Genomic DNA, 20,785 nt, shown 5'->3' with positions numbered 1-20,785 from the left:
CCTCCACTCTGCCAGTCTTGTGTTGGAGCTGAGAGTGTTAACGCCAGACTTGTACATGCTATGCGTGTGCTTCCCTGCGGTGTACATGCTGGGTGTGTGCTCCCCTGCGGTGTACATGCTGGGCGTGTGCTCCCCTGCTGTGTGCATGCTGGGCGTGTGCTCCCCTGCTGTGTGCATGCTGGGTGTGTGCTCCCCTGCGGTGTACATGCTGGGCGTGTGCTCCCCTGCTGTGTACATGCTGGGCGTGTGCTCCCCTGCTGTGTACATGCTGGGCGTGTGCTCCCCTGCGGTGTACATGCTGGGCGTGTGCTCCCCTGCGGTGTGCATGCTGGGCGTGTGCTCCCCTGCTGTGTGCATGCTGGGCGTGTGCTCCCCTGCTGTGTGCATGCTGGGCGTGTGCTCCCCTGCTGTGTGCATGTTGGGCGTGTGCTCCCCTGCTGTGCGCATATGCTGTGTGCATGCTGGGCGTGTGCTCCCCTGCTGTGTACATGTTGGGCGTGTGCTCCCCTGCTGTGTGCATGCTGGGTGTGTGCTCCCCTGCTGTGTGCATGCTGGGCGTGTGCTCCCCTGCTGTGTGCATGCTGGGCGTGTGCTCCCCTGCGGTGTACACGCTGGGCGTGTGCTCCCCTGCGGTGTACACGCTGGGCGTGTGCTCCCCTGCTGTGTACACGCTGGCTGTGTGCTCCCCTGCTGTGTACATGCTGGGCGTGTGCTCCCCTGCTGTGTGCATGCTGGGCGTGTGCTCCCCTGCTGTGTGCATGCTGGGCGTGTGCTCCCCTGCTGTGTGCATGCTGGGCGTGTGCTCCCCTGCTGTGTGCATGCTGGGCGTGTGCTCCCCTGTTGTGTGCATGTTGGGCGTGTGCTCCCCTGCTGTGTACATGCTGGGCGTGTGCTCCCCTGTTGTGTACATGCTGGGCGTGTGCTCCCCTGCGGTGCTACATTTCAGCACCCCTTCCCCCTTTTTGGAGACAGGGTCTCCCTATGTAACCCAGACAGGCATGGAACTTCCTGTGGCCCAGGACTGAACTCAAAATTCTCCTGCCTCAGCATCCCAAGTATGCACCACAATACCCAGCTCCCCCTGGAATGGCGGAATAAGGTCCATACGGTGAGTAAGACATTCTTACCTTGCTCTCTGGATGAAGGACACAGAAATACGCAGGAATAAAGAAGGATGACACGGGGAAGAAAGACCACCTCTGCTGCCCCGAAACACACTAAGGGCCAGGCTCAGGTTGAGGCTGGGCAAAGATAGTCAAAACTGGGTGGGCCAGACCTGGGTTCTAATGTAGGAAGTGATGGTAGTGGGCCCGGAGCACACTGAGGCGCGGGGAAGCATCCTCACCTCTACTTCCAGACCTGAGGGATACGCTGGTCTGAGTTTTCACGGGGGGGGGGGGGGGGGGGGGGGGGCAGAAGATAGGACAAGTCTCTGAAGGCGACGTGCTGGAGCAAGGCTGGCTTTACAGGCCTGGAGAGCAGAGCGTGCTCAGAGCGTTCACATTCTTTCCCCTTGTGAAAAGGATTACATCATCAGTGCGCCTTGGGAACAACAGTTGCTGCTCTCCGTCTCTGGGTGGGGCGCAGGCGCGTCATTAGCCAGAGGCCCAGCATCGCCTTTTAAGGCTCAGAAGTGCCGGACTGTCTGCTGCTTCCCTGCTTGAGCACCTGGGGAGCAGGTATCCAGAAGGCTCCTTTCCTGGGTAAACACAACAGTCTCATGGATGGAATGGATGGAAACTTGCTTGCTGGTGACCACGCATATCCTCACCAGCCCCACGGGTCATCTCTGGCCCTCTCTAATCAGACTCTCCCAAAGCAAGGAACCCTGGGGTGCAGCCCCCTCTGTGAGCATCCAGAGTCCAGCGTCTTGTCCCTTGTATTTTGCTGGGAGGTAATGAGTTTGATTTTCAAAGGCAGGTTTTTGTTTTGTTTTTGTATTTTTTCTGTTCCAGTTTGAGTGTATGCGTTAATGAGGGGGCTTTGAGGGAAGTGCTGACAGAATATCTCAGGGACCTGCAGGCAGGACTTTGGCTCCCCAGAGACTGGATGCCCACCTTTTTCCTTTCCAACCCCTAAGTTTTGACTTCCTGGACATTTGTCCAGAGATCCCAAGGGCCTGAGGTCCAGTCTAGGCTGGGGCCAGGGCTAGGGCCACTTGAATCACCAGACTATCTGTGGTTTGGGAGCTGTTCTCTGAGAGGTTCCCCAAGCCCGAACCACATTCCAGAGAGGGATGGAGGAGAGCCATCTGGTAGCTTTATGAGGAGTCATTTGTTCTCAGGTGACTTCTGAAGGGAGCAGGGCTGTCCCCTGTTCAGTCATTCCTTCTCCTTACAAACATGAGGCAGGAGAGGAGGACAATTAAAGGTCATATGAAGAGGGAAAGCCCCTTACCTAGGATTCCGTGTGTATGTTTAACTGGCTGGATAAATTTAACACACTGCCTGAATCAGGGAAGAGGGCCTAAAGAGAAAAGAACCCTTTCTCTGAGTGGCAATCTGAGCCGAGCGTCAGAGCAGTGAATGGGTCGTGTCTGTTAAAGACTGAGTGTTCAGCTTCGAGTCTAATTTATGGGCATTCATCTCTTATTCTACACCTGAACAATGCATCTCACAAGCCTCCTACATTTTTTTAAGATTTATTTTTTAGTTTTTTTTAAATTTATTTATTTATTAAAGATTTCTGTCTCTTCCCCGCCACCGCCTCCCATTTCTCTCCCCCTCCCCCAATCAAGTCCCCCTCCCTCCTCAGCCCGAAGAGCAATCAGGGTTCCCTGCCCTGTGGAAAGTCCAAGGAACCCCCACCTCCATCCAGTTCTAGTAAGATGAGCATCCAAACTGCCTAGGCTCCTACAAAGCCAGTACGTGCAGTAGGATCAGAAACCCATTGCCATTGTTCTTGAGTTCTCAGTAGTCCTCATTGTCTGCTATGTGTACGTGTGTATGCCTGTGTAAATGTTTGCAGCATGCATGCAGTTCCTGAAGAGGTCAGAAGAGGGCACTAGATCCCCTAGAACTGGAGTTGCAGGCTGCTGTGAGCCCCTGACATGAGTGCTGTGAGTTGAACTCAGGTCCTGTGGAAGAACAAAAGGTTCTTAATTGCTGGGCCATCTCTCCAGCTCCCACAAGAGGGAATTCTTTAAGATAAGAGAAGTAAAACAGCGTATATATTTTTCCTTTTACATTCTTTCTGAGTGTTGGGATTAAAGGTGTGCACCATCAAGCACTTAAGCTTTACTTATTTTACACTTTAATTTTTGAACCTGGTTGTAAATTGCATCCTTTGAATAATAAGTTTAAAAGCCACAAAATACACACAGACAGACAGACAGACAGACACACACACACACACACACACACGCACAGTGTGTCTCTCCCTCTTTTCTCCTCCTCAATAAACTATACTCAGCTCATACTGACTTGTTGGGATTTCAAGCCCCTAAGCGAAAGACACCTTGGGACCCCCCCCCCCCCAGAGGTCATTCATAAAGAGGACCTTCTGTTGGCTCTGTGCCCCCACTGCTTCTCTGCCCCACACTTCACAGCTCTCAGATGTGCCAGAAGCTGACCTGGGTTCATTTTTCTATTTGAACCTTCTGAGGACAGTGATGGCCTCATTCACTTGTCTTTAGGGCTCAGCCATATAAGTAGCTGTGGACAGATGGAGGCTTTCTGGTCTAAATTGATCTGTCCAGGAATATTTTGTATTTTCAGCACCTATCCCATCTTACACAATTCCTTGAAGTCATTTAAAAATATTTCCCATGGGGCTGGAGATGGGACCCAGGGCCTTGTATGTGCCAAGTGTGCACTCTGCTCCAATCTGCATGCCTAGTCCCTCATGGGCATTTAGATCACACCTAACATTCAGGTGCAAAGTCTCAGTCTGCTGACTTTGCTCGGCTACAGCTAGATCAACAGCAGGCAGGAACAGGCAGCTTAGCCTAGTGGTCAGAACATGGAAGACCGTGTTTCCAGAGGAACACTTCCCAGATTGCTGCCCAGTGGCATGAGGCCATCACCTCTTCTATGTGACTCCCAGTGTCCTCCTGGGACATCTGCCTAGCCAGCACACATGGTGTGGTAATCAGGGTTCTCTAGAGGACTGGAACCCAGAGAATGCATACATATTACATAGGGGATGATCAGCTTAAACAATATGGCTGGCTGTACACTAGAGAGGCTGAGGACCACGTCGCTGCTGAATCCATGAGGGTGCACGTCTCTCAGCTGGCCCAGTCTGGCACCAAAGTCTCAGAATCGTTGGTCTTGGCCCAAAGTGCAAGTCTGAAGAAATGAAGGATGCCTGCACTCACAGACTAGATGCACTCACCAACAAAAATCAAAACCAGGCAGGTAAAATCAGCATTACCTTTTTTTCAGACCTCTTTATAGCTGGGCCATAAAGTGCTGCCCACTTTGGGGGAGGGGTTCCCCCTCAGTTAATTTTTCTCGGAACCATCCTCACAGATCTGCTCAGGAACAGGTTTCTTAGTTGATCCCAGAACAGTTTGGATTAACCACCACATGTAGGGTCTGTCCACATCCCTGTACTGCACTCCCGTGTGCTCACGGATCCCTGAAGCTTGGAGAGTGTGAAAGTTGTGTAGCTGGAACGGGAAGGAGGGAAGATGAAGGAGTAACAGAGGAGAAACCCAGTCATGGCCCAGCTTGGCTGGCGAGAGCAGCAAAGTTGACAGGGAGGGGCAGAGAAGTGGCTCATCAAGACTGCAGCTTGATACGAGCTTCTGCGTGGAACAGTCCTAGAGGGCTGGGGCTGGGACAGCGGCAGGACCAGGGGCTGGAGTAGGGGCTGGAGTAGGGGCTGGAATAGGGGCTGGAGTAGGGGCTGGTGTAGGGGCTGGAGTAGGGGCTGGAGTAGGGGCTGGAGTAGGGGCTGGTGTAGGGGCTGGAGTAGGGGCTGGTGTAGGGGCTGGAATAGGGGCTGGTGTAGGGGCTGGAGTAGGGGCTGGTGTAGGGGCTGGAGTAGGGGCTGGAGTAGGGGCTGGTGTAGGGGCTGGAATAGGGGCTGGTGTAGGGGCTGGAGTAGGGGCTGGAGTAGGGGCTGGAATAGGGGCTGGTGTAGGGGCTGGAGTAGGGGCTGAAGTAGGGGCTGGAGTAGGGGCTGGTAGGGGCAGGGGCTGGAGCAGGGGCTGTGGCAGGGGCTGGGGCTGGGGTAGGGGCTGGGACTGGAGTAGAGGCTGGGGCTGAAGCAAGGTCTGGGATACAGGCTGGAGTAGGAGCAGGGGTGGGACAGGGGCTGAGGTAGGGGCAGGGGCTGGAGCTGGGGCTGGGTTGGGTCTGGGCTGGGGCTTCAGGACTGGGATCTGTAAATAATAAGCTCTGCTTCTTAGCTGTGTAATATCCTGGGGAGAGGGCTGTCAAGAAGACTCACACTCTGGACTCTCTGGGGACTCTGTCTATCAGAGGTGGTGGGCATTGGCTTAATCCTAACTCTGACAAAGCCTTTGTTCAGGCTGTCTCCTGCTCTCTCAATAGTCTTCAATGTGAGGGCTTCCATTTCTGCATTGTCTTATGAGCCTGGGAGTGGAAGTTTAGCAGTGCATTCTGCTCTCAAGATGTATTTCAGATACAAGACTTAAGGCCACAAGACAGCCCCTAGTTGCAGGATATGGGCATTCCTCAATGCTTCTGACTTCTGTTCATGAATATGCATGTAATAAGAGACTGGTGGTGGCCCAGCTCCCTGGAGAAATTTTACTTTATATTCTACAAAAGAGCAATAAATAATAAATGCAGATGGTGGTTGCTATCTGCTGGCTATTAAACATCTCTGAAACTGCTTTCCTCTCCCATGGACGCTGAGCTGGGGGCCCCCTCTTGTCACCCCTGTCATAGAGTCATGCACAGAGAGAGCAAGCATGAAGCCTACATCTACCCAGCCGGGAAAAGACAGAGCAGCCTGGACTGTTGTGTGCTGTTTGCTGTGCTCGAGGCAGGCGGCAGCTCTGGCAGGGCTCCAAGCCCCAACGGGACTCCATTAAGAAAAGGCAGCCAAATCAAAGGGTTTTTTTTTTCCCAAGTTTTACATCACATTTGTGTGTTCATGCCTTTAGGATTCCAGTAAATTCCTCAGGTCTGAGTCTTCCCCACATGACAGCGAGCGATGTTTCCTCAAGCTTCAAGCACTGGGGAGGATGCTGCTTCTTGTCTGTGGTTTACAAAAGTGTTCTGTTTGGAGGGAGGCAGCGGCAGTGACAGAATAAACACAAGCCACAAACACAGGACTCTGCAGCTGGACCCCTCAACTAAGAAACAGTCCCTGGTCCAGCTGTTGCTCATCTCTGACGACTGTTTTCCTCTGTCCTGGGAGATGTACCTTTAAGGTGGTGTGGGGATAACTACACCATGCATGGGCCTAGCATGGGCTTCTGTCAGGTCTAAAACTGGCGGGAGCCTAGGGACGAAGACTTTCCTGGAAGCCCTGCTTTCAGTGATGTTGGAGACTTGAACCTTGATCCTTGGAAGGCTAACAGAGACAGACAACGCGCAGAGTTGGCTACATTAATTTATTGGAAACAGATCAAGACAGATTAGAGAAGAAGGGGCGGAGCTATGGATGTAGCAAGTGGCTCCCAGGTCAAGCAGGGGAGGTGCTGTCCTAGCCCCCCCACCCTCCAGAACTTCACTCTGTGGCTCCAAAGACACTTCTAGAAGCCCATTCCAGTGTTCATTTCTGAGAGCAGGGGTTCTTCTAGGGAGACCAGAGGGGCTGAGAGTGAGAGGGTCGCTTCAGTGTGAGCAAGTCGCTGAGTGCCTTGTGCCAGGTCCCAATGTTGGGCAGCCAGAGATAGCTCAGCAGGAGAAAAGCCTTGCCCTGAGCCAGGGGGGAACGAAGCTCCTAACATTTACGGCCACAGGACACTGCAGAGCCACAGGGTGCACACAGGCCTGTGCTCACTGCCAAGTTCCCGCTGCAGGGGGCGCTGCAGACGCTGCCGGTCACTGGTCGCGAACCTGACACGCAGAGGTCCCCACTCACGACCCCTCCGCGGGAGCTGCTGACACCTGCAAATCCGGAAGAAAGGGTCTGAGTGAGGATTGGGGGAAGGCATGGAGGGTGTGGGGCGGTAGCCCGGAAAGCGTCCTAATTTCCTAAGGACCCCGTTCCCTGGCCCTGACAGACTCATTTCCGTGAAGAACTCTGGTTCCATCTAGACCCAAAGACATGGTGGTTTTGTATGAGCCCAAATCCCTCCCGCTGCTGTGAATTTAACTCTCACCTAAACCCCTCCTGTCACACTTCTCCCGTCACAGGGAGTGAATCTGTCCACACCAATCCCCCAGTACTTACAGACATTGACAGCTCCTACACCTTCACACAGTCTGAGGGAAGAAGAGAAAAAACTTATGAAGCTCAACATAGTAGCAAACACAGCCACCCAAAATCGCGCACCACAGGTCAGAATCTCCCCGCAAAAGTCAATCAAAACATGGCCCACTATGAACACCTCAAAGGGACCAATGAAGGATTTCATGCCCAGAGTTCGGCTATGGGTCAGCCAAGGGCAAGACCGAGTTCGGTTCCTTTGGAAGGGACTCACCTCTGCTCCTCGCCCTCCAGCAGGCGTCTGTAGGTGGCGATCTCGATGTCCAGGCCCAGCTTGGAGTTCATCACCTCCTGGTACTCCTTGAGCAGGCAGGCCATGTCCTGCTTGGCCTTCTGTAGGGCAGCCTCCAGCTCAGCCAGCTTGCAGCGGGCATCAGTGAGGGCGGCCTCTCCCTGCTGCTCAGACTGGGTCACTGCAGCCTCCAGCTTGGTGTTCTGGGGACACAGAAGAGAATGGGATGGCCTATGGTCCCTGGGTCTCTTTCAGTTATCAACATGTTATCCAGTATTTCCCACCAGTTGGGGACATTCTAACAACAAGGCCTTTTGCCTTGTTCACATGGGTCAAACTGAGTGACCATGGGCACACATAAATAGAAGGTGCACTAAATGCTAAGATCCAGGCCAGGCACATGCTGGCACTAGGGCACTGAGTAGGGGCCCAGCCTCCCTGGTCTCAGAACAGCTGACTCCCACATACCTGGCACTTGGCGTTCTCAATCTCAGCCGTCAGCCTCTGGATGATGCGGTTCAGCTCGTTGATCTCCTCTCTGGTGCGGCGCAGGGTCTCCCCGTGCCGGATCACTGTGGCCTTCATCTCCTCACACTGGGGATGGAGGAAGCAGAGATAGATGCCATGGGACACAGGATCCAGTGAGCACAGCCACTGAGTGCACAAGACACACAGCAGCACGGTGCTCAGCCAGGGCTGCCCCTCCCCCCCACCTGAGCGCTGTCTGCAATCTTCTTGTGATTCTTGGGGTACAAGAAGTCTTTTCTGATAGAGCCCGGAGTCCTTCCCACTGTCGCATCTAAGGACAGGTGTTGTGACCACTCACCTTGGTGCGGTACCAGGACTCGGCCTCTGCCCGGCTGCGGGTGGCAATGTCATCATACTGAGCCTTGATCTCAGCCACGATGCAGTCCATGTTCAGGTCCCTGCTGTTGTCCATCTTGACGATGACAGAGGTGTCTGAGATGTGGGCGTGGAGGATTCTGATCTCCTGTGGGAAGAGGGAACAGCAGTCAAAAGCTTGTTGAAAATTCAGTCCAGCCCCACATTCCTGTGCCAGTCTCTCAGCCCTCCCCTGGTTCACACAGGGCTTCGCAGCCATGGAATGACTCTCTTCTGCCTACTTGCTGGGTTTCCACCTGGCTGATGCCCTCACCTCCTCGTACAGCCTCCTCAGGAAGTCGATCTCCTGGGTCAATGCCTCCGCGTTGGCCTCCAGGTCTGATTTGCGCAGGTAGGCACAGTCCACGTCCTGGAAATCATGGATGTGTGAGCCTTTTCCTCATCCATTCCATGCAGCACAGGGGAGAACGGTCCTTACAGGGCTTCTATGTGCAAACCCTCTATGCTGCCCTCCCAGCACTTGGCAGCTCCTCTCTGCGGAGATCCTCCTGCCTCTTTGCCCTTTCTCCAAGTGATTCTGTACTGCTCCAGCAAGCCCCCCAGATGGGTTCCAGCTGTGCCCCTGGAGCCTCTCCTGCCCCCGACAATGATCTGTTTGTTCCATCATTCCTTATATACTCTGTTGAGTCTCACATTGTGCTCTGACACACATCTGTGTGTGTGTGTGGAATGGGAAGTGGACCACACAATTGCTCGGTGGGCAGAAGGAAGTCCAGGATTCCCTCAGATGCCAGGCACAAGCTACAGCCTCGACGGCAGGATAAGGCAGCAGAGGTCTGTGTCAGGTGACTCTCTGCATCAGGGCCACTAGACATTCCAGGTAATTTGCCCTTTGTCAAAGGCCTGACATGACACTGAGTTGTTTCTCAGGACATTTCCCATCCTACATGGAAAGGTTCACGCCCCTGCTCCCTGATGTTAGCACCAGTTCCCCTTCAAGCTCAGTGCCACGTTGCTCTGCCTCCCACAACCTTGCTACTTGCCTTCTTCAGAGCCACAAACTCATTCTCGGCTGTGGCTCTCAGAGAAACTTCCTCCTTGTACCTGACATAAAGAGAGGAGAGATCAGGAAGGGAAGGGGGTCTCTGAACCCCACAGCACCAATCCTGCTCTAAGGTCCCCTTAGGAGGACATCCCGCATCCTTGGGCATGTAGTCCCAGCCTTCTCTCTCACACACACAAGTTTTACCTTAGCTGCGGAAAGATCTGGAGACCCAGGACTGAGAACCTAGGACTGTGAGACATTCTGGGCCTGGGTCCTGGTCCTCCTAATGCCTTAGGCTGCACCTACTTGGCTGCCACAGTGCAGAAGACAAAAGTCAGGTAAAGCGGGTAGAGTGCCTCAGAGTGTCCTCCCCCAGAGGGGCGTGGCAGAGTGCTAGAAGCTTCCAGGTGAGCTAGAGAGAGCTGATCAATGACACCAGCTCCCCTACAGGTGACTGGCAGGATCTGGCAATGCCTTAGCTGGGGACCACACACTTTCCTGAAACACGCTTACTTCCTGTGGCCTGGGGTTCCATTTAAGTGGAATCCCGTGCCAGCTCCCCACCATGCCCTCACCGCTTCTTGTAGCCCTCCATGGCCTCCTGGGCGTGGTTGAGCTCAGCAGCCAGTCTCCCGCTGTCAGCCTCCACACACTCAGCCTCCCTCCTCAGGGTCTCGATGTAGCCCTCAAACAGCGGCTCCACGTTGCTCTCACAGCACTTGCGGTTCTGGTAGAACTGCCACTTGGTCTCCAGCAGCTTGTTCTGCTGCTCCAGGAAGCGCACCTGCCATGGGAGTGAGAAGGGGTTCAGGGTCAGATCTGGGGTGATGGTGGAGATGAGGTGGAGGGGCCCTGGGAGGGAGTCCAACTCTCCATTCCCTTATCTTGCCCTGCCTCAGCTTCCCCACTTGGGGAGAGTTCAAGGGACAGGGTCAGTGCCCACACTCACAGATCCAGGTGACCACTTCAGTGTCCTATGCTGGGTTTGGGGATATCCTCAGGCAGAAACCCCCACAAGCGAGCACCCACATTCCCATCCCAGGATGAGGGACTGACAAGGAGCCAGGGAGACAGGGTCACAGGCCACTTGGAGGACCTCGCTAGGCTGGCTCTGTCCTCCCTCAGCAGCCTGCTCCCTTCCTGTCAGCTGAAGTGCATCCTTCCTCCCTGGCTGCCCATAGCTCCATGCTGCAGTCAGCCTGTGCCCAGGGCAGCCTGGCCATAGCCCTACTTCTCAGGACTGACAGATGAGCCTTGTGGGTCCTTAGTGTGCCCATCTGGACACACCTCTCCCTTGAGACTAGGGGCTCAATGTGAGAGGCCTTTCTTCCTTCTGTCCCTGTCAGTGCTCTCAGCCTCGGCCATGCATATGGTGGGCCCCAGGAAGGGGCTGGTCCAAGACACCCACCTTGTCAATGAAGGCCGCGAACTTGCTGTTGAGGCACTTGATCTGTTCCTTCTCCTCATGCTTCACACACTGAGCATTGGGGTCGATCTCCAGGTTGAGGGGAGTGAGCAGGCTCTCATTGACAGAGACGCTGGTGATGCAGGGGGGTGTGGGCCCGCAGACGCCTCCAGAGCGGTATCCGAAGCTGCGTCCACAGGAGCCAGAGCGGAAGCCTCCACAGACGCTGTGGCTGCCAAAGCCCCCTGAGAGTCCACGGTAGCAGGAGATACCCCTGTAGGGAGCTGCGGAGATGCAGCAGCGGCCAGGCCTGGGGCCACAGGCTGAGGCGCAGCTGAAGGCGCGGCCACAGAATCCTGATCCACAGGTCATTGTGTTTTTGAATACGGACTGCTTTTGAATATGGAGTTCTGGATGGGAGCTCTGGAGTCCTGGTGGAAACTCCGATGTGCTCGTCCTGGTGCCTGGGTTCTATTTATGGCAAACTCTTGGGGGCTTGGCTAAGAAGGTGGTTGAGGCAATTGCACTTTATGGGCTTGGGCAGTTAGCCCTGTCCAAGCCTCTCTAGAGTGCGCTTTAATGGAGGAGTGGCCCGCACCCTCACTCCCCTTTGTAAGGCATGCCAGCCTGTGCCTGGGGCACTCAGCTGCTTGCACCTTCAAAGTGCCAGAGGTGGGGCATGCGCTCTGTGACATCGGGGAGGGCAGGAAAGATCCATGTATAGAGGAGAGCCAGGAATGGGGTGCAGATGGACTTGTGTCTTTAGTGTGTGGAGAGGAGGGCACCCAGGCAAGGCTGGGAAATCAACCCCTAACCCCCACAGACTTTGGTCCAGGACTTTTGCTGCTCCAAAGCACAGTGGGATGCCTTCCTCACTGTCCTGTGAGAATTGCTCCTCCTGAAGGGGTAGCACCCACCCCTTTGTGTCTGTTTAGTTCTTTAGAACTTGCCAGGAGTTCCAGAAAGTGTGAATACAGTCCTCAGGTACTTCAGCATCCCCATCCCCAGGGTCTTGAGTGTTCTAGCAAGTGCTCCACCCCTGAGCGGCACCCCGCCCTCTTCAATGTACATTTCATTAAAACACAGGCAGTACCCTTTCATATGCAAGAAAATCAACAACAAATACGGAAAAGCACTACGACCTACTCCATATTCAACTTCCCCAGTTTTCCTGGGATTATTTTTTTAAAGGAGATTTTAACAATTTAACTTCTCACTCTGGCCCACGTGCCCTCTGTGGAGTAGGGGGATCAGAACTTGAGATTAATGGCTTCATATGGGACATCATATTTATGGTGGAAACTGTTCTGTGTGGACATTCAGGCCCTCACTATCTACTTGTAAGTGAGGCCCAACACAGAGGAGAAACATCCACCATTTGTCGAAATTCTTTGAGACAGTGCTGCACTAGAGGCTTGGCTCATTTCCAAGTCAACACTGGTGGCAGAATGCTTCATGATGAATTCTGGGTTCTTCTTACTGCCTCTGATCAGGAGGCACATGTCAGACTGTGAATTTGAATTTGGAATATTTGAGAATATTTCCCCTTATCCAGAGCAAGGACTCTGTAGGGAGTACATCTCTTACTTTGGTAAGTGGGCATCCCTGTGAACAGGTCACTTACTATGTGCTCATCTGTATCAACAAGAAACAACCTTCAGTTCTTACATCAGCCATCTGAGGGAAATGGAGGCTCAGAGAGGTTGAGCAATTTACCCAAAGTCCCCCAGCTGTCAAGCGATGAATTTGGGAGATGCTGAGCCTTTGAGAGAACAACCTTCTGGTTTACTAGTCTCTAAGAAAGCTCCAGAGGGTAGAGAATGCTGGCTGGGGTAGATATCTGTGACTTAGACAGTGCAGGGGAGATGGCAGAGTCAGTGTCTGGGACAGGTTGACTGGGAGGGACCAGTGTGTGTCCTCCCAGGTCAGTCTGGCTGGCATGTGGCTGAGAGGTAGTTTCATGGATGTGGGCAGTAGTGAGGCCATGGGAAGCAACAGTTCTAGCTATTTGCATCCTCTGGGTAAATTGCATTTATCTTTGCTTCATTACTGTGTCCTGTGTATCCACCAGCCATTTCTACTCCAATAATACCCTAGCAAAACCATGTGGGAAGGTACCGAGGACAGACAGCACAGGGTGTAATGGAGTCCCTGTGAGCCCAAGCAAGTAGAAAGATCTTAAGGAGGAGCAAGGGGTGGGCTCGGTGAAAGGGTCGGAAGGAGAAACCTCAGGGCAGGCTGCAGCATCTGCACAAAGCGTTCAGAGATGGACAGATGTGGGAGTCACAGGCTGTGTCAGGGATCTGGTCCTGCAGATGGGTGTGGCACCTGAGGCCACTTCATGTCTTCAGAGAGCTAGGCTATGCAACCATTCTGGGCACTGCCCACAACAGTGTCCCCAGCCAACCAGCTGGCCAGGTGTCCCTGGAGAGTGCTGAGTCAAGCAGCACCGTCCAGAAGGCCAGGGAAACTCCCCATCAAAAAGCCGTGCAGAAGCATGGGCCATTACTAATGCCTCGCTCTTGCTAAGCAATTTTCACGTTCCAAGAAGCAATTGGAACAAGATACAAAGAAGCTCAGCTATGACAGCACTTCATTGGACTTCAGAGGCTACTAATTGTTGCTGATTTTTGAACACTTAATAGGACATTTAGCCTGTTTTCTTCCGGTGAAAAGCTGAAAAACTAAAAGGGGGTGATGAGAAAGGGGTAGGAGAGAGGGAGTTGGAAGGACAAGTGGTTGACGGACCCATGCTGTTCTAACATCTCAGCTCTGACAGCATAAAGTCAGAACGTAGCAACTATGGAAGTTAAAAACGTTTTAATTGCGAACTGTACCAACAGATGGGGAGAATCTATCACTGATCTGCTCTAAGACTAGAGTAAGAATTAAAATGTGGTTGGGTGGTGGTAGTGCACACCTTTAATCCCGGAACTCGGGAGGCAGAGGCAGGCGGATCTCTGTGAGTATGAGGCCAGCCTGGTCTACAGAGCTAGTTCTAGGACAGCTAGAGAAACCCAACAAAAAACAAGTCTCAAAAAAACAAAACAAAACAAAAAAAAACCAAAAAAACAAACCAAATTATAAAAAAAAAGAAAAAAGAAAAGAAATAGAACATGAACAGTTCTTAAGAGCTCCTACAGACCATGACTCCTTTGGAAATTATACCTTCTGCCCCCTGGCCTAGGCGATCCATTACTTGGGTCTTATAATTATTTATTCCTTGTTTCTCTTTATGGGTTTAGAACCACTGGCTCTAGAACCCACAGTGGCACATTTGTCCATTTTCCAGGCTTTAAATTTTACATAGATTCACATTGTATGTCTTCTTTCATGTCTGGCTTCTCTTCTGTGTTGTCTTCTGTAGCTGTCCTGTGCTGTGTCCGCTTGGTATGTGCTCATTGTATGAGAAGAGACTGCATCCAGTCACTTCTCTGCCCAGGTAGGCTCATGGTCTAGTGTCCATACAACAAAGACAGACCTTGGGAACATCCCTTCCCATCTTCTGATGCAGCTATAGCTGCACACCAGCCTCATAGGGTGTGTTTTCTAAATACTTCCAACTTCCACAAGAATCTCTCCTGATGCCAACTTCGTTTTATGTAAGGTACTATTCCAACAGATCAATACATATGAACTTGTGTAATTAAAAATATTTATTTTGTTTATTTATGTGTGTGAGTGTTTTACCTGCTTATATGTCTGTGCTCCATGTTCATGTCTGGTGTCTATGGAGGTCAGAAGAGGGTAGGAGATTCCTTGGAAACTGAGTGGATGAAGCTGTGGATGGAGCCGTGGATAGATCTGGGGATGGAGTTGGGGATGGAGGTGTGGATGGATCTGTGGATGGATCTCTTGATGGAGCTGGGGATGAAGTTGGGAATGGAGCTGTAGATTAAGTTGGGGATGAAGTTGGGGGTGAAGTTGGGGATGGAGCTGTAGATGAAGTTGGGATGAAGCCTGGGATGGAGCTGTGGATGGAGTTGGGGATAGAGCTAGGAATGAAGCTGTGGATGGAGCTGTGGATGGAGCTGGGGATGAAGCTGGGGATGGAGCTGTAGATGAAGTTGGGATGGAGCCTGGGATGGAGCTGTGGATGGAGCTGGGATGGAATTGGAGATGGAGTTATGGGTGGTTGTGGTGCTGACTCCTCTGCAAGAGCAACAAGTGCTGTACCAGTGGCCCCCTCACTCTGTGTAATAGGGTCTCCTCTGAGGCTAGTGTTCTGAAATACTGAGACCAGGGAAATTGAAGATAATTTCTCAGAGTGGGAGTCGGACATCACTGACCCCAGAGTGGACGTGCCAGATGTTGTTGGGAGGAATGAGTTTGGCTCTGGGCACTCCCATCTGCCCACCATCATCAAGACACCGTAGACATATTTGCATGGAGCACACACGCATGAGCCTCCTCAACATCCTCTTCAAGGCTTTCTTTGCACATTGTTCTCAGTGTTCTGGGCTGGAGGATGGAAGGGAGCTCATTTTTGCCCTTGGTGAGTCTCTAGCTTTAAGAGCAAAGCCGGACGCACGCACAGATCATGGATAGTGAGGCACATCCTGAAACACATTACTATTTGACAAAAATGTTGTTTGTGGATGCATTTCAAGGGCTTGTCACATAGTAGGTGCTCAATAAATGTCTACTGAATGAATACAATGAGTACCAGCTACACATTAAGTACTGAGTAATGGGGTCATTGAAGCTTGGCAGCCTGCTGTACAAAGCTTTGTGGTCAAATGGGGGTGGGGTCACACGAAACAGACCAGGAAGTGGCCATTCCTGGGGGTGGAGTGGGAAGGGAAAGGCTCCTTGCTGAGGTCTGAAGGAGTGACGTAAGAGAAATGTGTTATTGGCCAAAGAGAGCCAGCCAGTGAAGGCAAGGATCCAGAAAGCCTGGGGCAAGGCAGATGTGGTGTGTGCCAGGTTGAGGGTGGAAGGAGAGATAGGAATGGGAGGGGATTTTTTTTTTTTGGGAGGAAGAGCTGTGTGATCTTAAATGTGTTACTCTCTAGAGCCGCTGGCAGGAAGGGAAGGAAGTGGTGGGATGCTGTTGGGAATAATGTGAGGACAGACAGATAGTAGGAGGTGGAGGGGGTGGTGGACAAGTGTGTGAAGATCCAGAGGAGAATTGGGTGGTGGCAACACTTCAGCAGAAACGGATGAGGGGAGAATGAAGAGGAGGAGAGGAAGGGGGAGGAAGAAGGAGGATGATGAGCAGGAGGAGGAGGAGAATGTGTAGGAGAAAGAAGAAGAGAGGCAGCTGCTGTGCTGGAGAGGTGCAGTGTGAGGTCAGGTTCTGGACCAGTCTGCAGAGGGCACCTTCAGCCCACATTCCTGGTGATGAGGTCTCACAGGCAGGCACAGGGGTTGGGGCTTGAGGTTCAGCAGGTTGAGCTCCAGGGGTTGGGTATCTCACATCTGAACCCTGCTTCTCATCTCCGTTGTTGCATCCTGGTGAATGCTTAGCCAGTGTCCTGGGCAAGGGAAAGATGAGATGCAGGGTTCAGATGTGGAATGTCCCCCAACTTGCCTCACAGATGTAGAGGCTAGACATGAGTTCAGTTCTCTTGCTCCAGAGTCCTGATAATGTAGAAACATCTTTCTTCCCTTAACTTGGAAGTTTCGCTGGCCTCAGCTTCTCTTTCTGCTCACAGTTGAGAAGGGCACACACAGCAGGTGATGCTTAGGTGTCTTCCAACTGTAGAGCCCATGGGCTACTTCAGTCTAAATTCCCACTGGTCTCAAGGATGCACGGGCCTGCTTCCTGAGCCTTGGCTTTGCTGGATGGGGTTCTTTCTCTCATTCTGTCTCTGTTGTCTCTCCATCTCTCTCTGACTTTGTCTCTCTCTTACCAACCACTGAATTTCATGATCCTTCTTTCAGGGACTGCCACCCTTTCTAAACTCCTATCCTTGACTCTGTCTCCCTGCTACCTCCTCTCTGAGTCACCCCCAGGGTACTGCCTTTCTTGCCCCCCCCCCCCCCACAGAGCCTCCCTTTTTCTTCCCGGAAGGACACCACAGTCAGGCATTTCCTCACCATGGGAGCTGTTTTCCCTGACATGCAGGAACTCCAGAGTCCGTGTTTCTCTCCAGTCAGTACATGTTCAGGATTCACCTGATAGGACACATCACCCCAGAGTCCCCAGATGCTCCATCAGCGAGGTACATCGAGTCTTCTCTACCATCCCTCTTGAGTATCTGTCTTACACCCAGGAGTTTCCCCAGAAGCAGATCAGAATGAAATGAGCTCTGAATGAGGACTTTATAAGATAAAAATGTCTGAGGTGCTGTCACCACAAGGCCCACTTGCCCACAAGGGCTGGAAGAAGAGACCATGCCGTTAATGTCCGTTCAGCAGAATGGCTGCTGTCGTTTCCCAGGGAGTTCTTCCTCAGCCTCAGCTTCCAGCCATCCAGGGCTTGCCCGCTCTTGCTCCTTTTGCAGTTCTATTGTGTTAGGGTAGATCTCCCTCAACAGCCCCACGGGATTTCTGCAGTTCTATTGTGTTAGGGTAGATCTCCCTCAACAGCCCCACGGGATTTCTGCAGTTCTATTGTGTTAGGGTAGATCTCTCTCAACAGCCCCACGGGATTTCTGCAGTTCTATTGTGTTAGGGTAGATCTCTCTCAACAGCCCCATGGGATTTCTGCAGTTCTATTGTGTTAGGGTAGATCTCCCTCAACAGCCCCACGGGATTTCTGGCTACCACCCAATCAGGAGCTTTGGGGATTAGACAAAAAACAAGATATACAAGCTAGATATTATTTATGACCAAGGATTTCTTTTTTCAAAATAGTATTTTATTTTTTTTTTGAGGGGATGCAGTTACATCATCCCTCCCTTTCTTACCTCCAATCCCCAAGGACCCCCTTGACCTCTTTCAAATTCATGTTTTTTTTTATTTAATGGTTGTTACACATATATGTGTATATATTCATATAAACATTCCTAAATGCATAAAGAAAACCTGCTCAGTCTGTATAATGTTACTTGTGTATGTGTTTCGGGGATGCTTATTTGGTAATCAATGTGTGGTCCTTCCCCGGAGAAGATTCTGTATTCCCCATCTCAACTTCCCTAGGTTGCCTGCAATTCTAAGGCCTTGTGAGACTCCCTCTGTCTACATTAACATGTCTATGGGTGCCCTTCTTCAACTCCTTTATAGTGAGACTTTATGTGGCTTCTGATATTTATAGGAGACACAGTCTCCCAGCAAACTTCCTATTCCTTTGGATCTTCCAATCTTTCTGCCCCCTTCACCATGATCCCTTACTGGGCAGATGTTGTTGTAGGTGTATCAGTTGGGACACGGATTCACAACTCTGCCTTTTTGGTTGGTTGTGTGGTCAGCAATCTCTGATGTTCTTCTACAACCAAATGAAAAATACAAATTTTTGAACTATTTTTCATTTTAGGTCATCTGAGCTTTATTTCCTCTTAGAGCTGCTGCCCAAGTATTGGCCAACATGAGGGTTCCTGAACAGGCCTTTCCTGCAGCAACTGGGCTGGAATGGAGGGGAGGACACAGGCTCTTTCCCAGGGTAAAGTCCATAGTCCTTTCTTTTACTGGGACAGGCTCATATGGTAGGACAACAGTGCACACAGTAATAATTGAGCACTTTCTGTGGGCGCCGCGATGTTGAGTGTTAAGCACTTTCTGTGTGCACTGCTAAGTTGTGTGTTAGGTGCTTTCTGTGGACGCTGCTAGGATTAGTGTTAAGCACTGCTATGTTGAGTGTTAACCCCTTTCTTTGGGCATTGTTATGTTGAGTGTTGCTGGGCGCTGCTGTGCTGAGTGTTAAGGGCTTTTTGTGGGTTCTGCTATGTTGAGTGTTAACCCATTTCTTTGGGCATTGCTATGTTGAGTGTTAAGTGCTGCTGGGCTGAGTGCTGGGGACTGCTGTGCTGAGTGTTAGGCGCAGCTATGGTGAGTGCTATCGTGTTATTCAGTTCCCCCACCACTCTTCCATGCTGGGCCACTTTACTGGTAATTGAGCATAAGTGGTTTGGGAATGTGAGTGAGTACAGCTCATCAAAGCTGTCGCTACATTCACAACATCAACAGCACAGCAACAACAATTCACATCTATTTGTGTCCTCAGAATGTATCAGGCTCTGACCTAAGTGCTTAGCATAGATTAATTCCTTGATTCTTGCAACAACTTTACGAGGTGGGTGCTAGAATTAGCTCATTTTACAAATCATAATGGTATCTCAGAGACGCTAAGGAGCTGCCCAGGGTTTCCCAGGAGCGTGGTGGAGCTGGGTTTGAAAATAGGCACTTTGGAATTCGGATCTGTGTCCTCAACTGGTATAACATGTATTTCCACTTTTTAAGAACTGCAGCTGCAGGAGGAATAATTTTATGCAATGACAGAATAAACGTAAACCACATATGGCCGAACCAGAAGGTCAGGATACAGCAGTGACACAAGGCAAACAATCATGTCCTCTGTTCTACCCTGGACGGTATTCTTCCCATCTGTTCTGTGACTGAAAAATGATGGGTATTCCCATTAGTGGGGTGCAGTGTGCACTCTGGAAAAGCACTGCCCAGAGCAACTGGGAAAGGGTGGGATGCAGCCTAACCGCATTGCGCTCTGGAGGCTACTGAGCCTGCACACATCTCTGCACACCTCCAGGACTGCCAGGGGAGCAAAGCCTCAGCCTGCTTCCTAACAGAGTGAAGCCTCTGATTCCAGAACATGCAGACTAGTCAGGGCAGTGCCCTGGTCCTGAGTTCAAGGCTTATACTGGACAAGCAGTACCAGATGGTACTGGCAAGCTCCACGGGGGGCACCATAGTGTGGAACACAGCAAGGACTCAAGTGACAGTTGAAGGTTGCATGTTCTCTTCATGTCACCTTACTGGATTTAATATTCTGAGCCAAACACTATGTAGACACATAACAGTGAGGTCACACACTGGCTTGGATGGCATAGGCTCCTGAGGTGAAATGAAGACATTTCAATTCTTGTTGTCAGACTTTCTGCAAAACGTTAGGCTTTCCTGGGGCCAGAGAGTCAGTGTGTACTCCTAGGCCTTGGGGAAGATTGACGGAAGACACTCTCTCAGTTCAGGCCAGCCAGGGTGAGCTAGGAATAGTCTGTGTTTATAAATGTGTGTGTGTGTGTGTGTGTGTGTGCAAACATAGACATGAAGTCTGTGTGTGTGTGCAAACATAGACATGAAGTCTGTGTGTGTATGTGTGTGTGTGTCTGTGCAGGCAAACATAGACATGAAGTCTCTGTGTGTGTGTGTGTGTGTGCGTGTGTGTGTGCGTGCGTGTGTGTTTGTGTGTATGGAGGGCAACATGATGAGGGAAGGGAGAAAGAATCAGTGGGGCCAGGTGATGGAGGCTGGAGAAGATGACAGCTTAGAGGTTATGCCGACAAGGTGCCTTAGAGGAAACAGAGAAGAACCACCCAGCTGAGGGATCCCACTTAGAACCCCAATTCCTCTGTCCACTTCCCGGTCCTGCTTGGGTCAGGACCACGGACAGCGGGGTCGACACTTCTTTTCAGCATTGGCTCAGTCCTTCTTCCATTTTCCCTGCAACCTGAATCACCACCCCTGTCTCTCCACCTCTGTTTCTGAGTATGGGCGCATGAGCAGAGGATGGAGGAGATGAGCTGGCCCTTTGAAGAAGAAAATTGTACAGTTTAGGAAAAAGGACCATAAACATTTGGCTGCAACTGAGCACCAATTAAGCACATGTAAGGAGGAGCCACAGCAGCTAAACAAGCCAAGCTCATAAAAGGCATCTAATTGCTTCAGACCACGTGGCCACAGTCAGGGTCCCCACATATATAAAAGGCTGACAAGATCTAAAGAGGTAAGCACCCGAATCCACGTCCACTGAACCCTCCACTTGGACGTCTCCAGTCTCACAGTCTCCCAT

The 20,785-nt window shown here is 51.5% G+C and overlaps 2 protein-coding genes across 2 annotated transcripts; one reads left to right on the top strand and one right to left on the bottom strand.

Moving 5' to 3' along the window:
• Positions 1-488: 488 nt before the first annotated feature.
• On the top strand, positions 489-1,025 carry LOC121444189 (keratin-associated protein 12-2-like). Its single transcript, XM_041645986.1, has one exon. It carries the CDS (start codon positions 489-491, stop codon positions 1,023-1,025), a length of 537 nt encoding a protein of 178 aa, XP_041501920.1.
• Positions 1,026-6,864: 5,839 nt separating this feature from the next.
• On the bottom strand, positions 6,865-11,250 carry LOC121444227 (keratin, type II cuticular Hb1). Its single transcript, XM_041646011.1, has 9 exons — positions 10,882-11,250; positions 10,049-10,257; positions 9,472-9,532; positions 8,742-8,837; positions 8,412-8,576; positions 8,054-8,179; positions 7,568-7,788; positions 7,318-7,349; positions 6,865-7,031 (listed from the first exon to the last, which is right to left on the bottom strand). Exons 1-9 carry the CDS (start codon positions 11,248-11,250, stop codon positions 6,865-6,867), a joined length of 1,446 nt encoding a protein of 481 aa, XP_041501945.1.
• Between the last annotated feature and the right edge of the window lie 9,535 nt (positions 11,251-20,785).

Source organism: Microtus oregoni, unplaced genomic scaffold (genome assembly GCF_018167655.1).
Source record: "Microtus oregoni isolate MIOR12 unplaced genomic scaffold, Mior012 000118F_ref0000498, whole genome shotgun sequence".
Taxonomy (NCBI): Eukaryota; Metazoa; Chordata; class Mammalia; order Rodentia; family Cricetidae; genus Microtus; species Microtus oregoni.
This window is presented reverse-complemented; position numbering and strand designations above follow the sequence as displayed.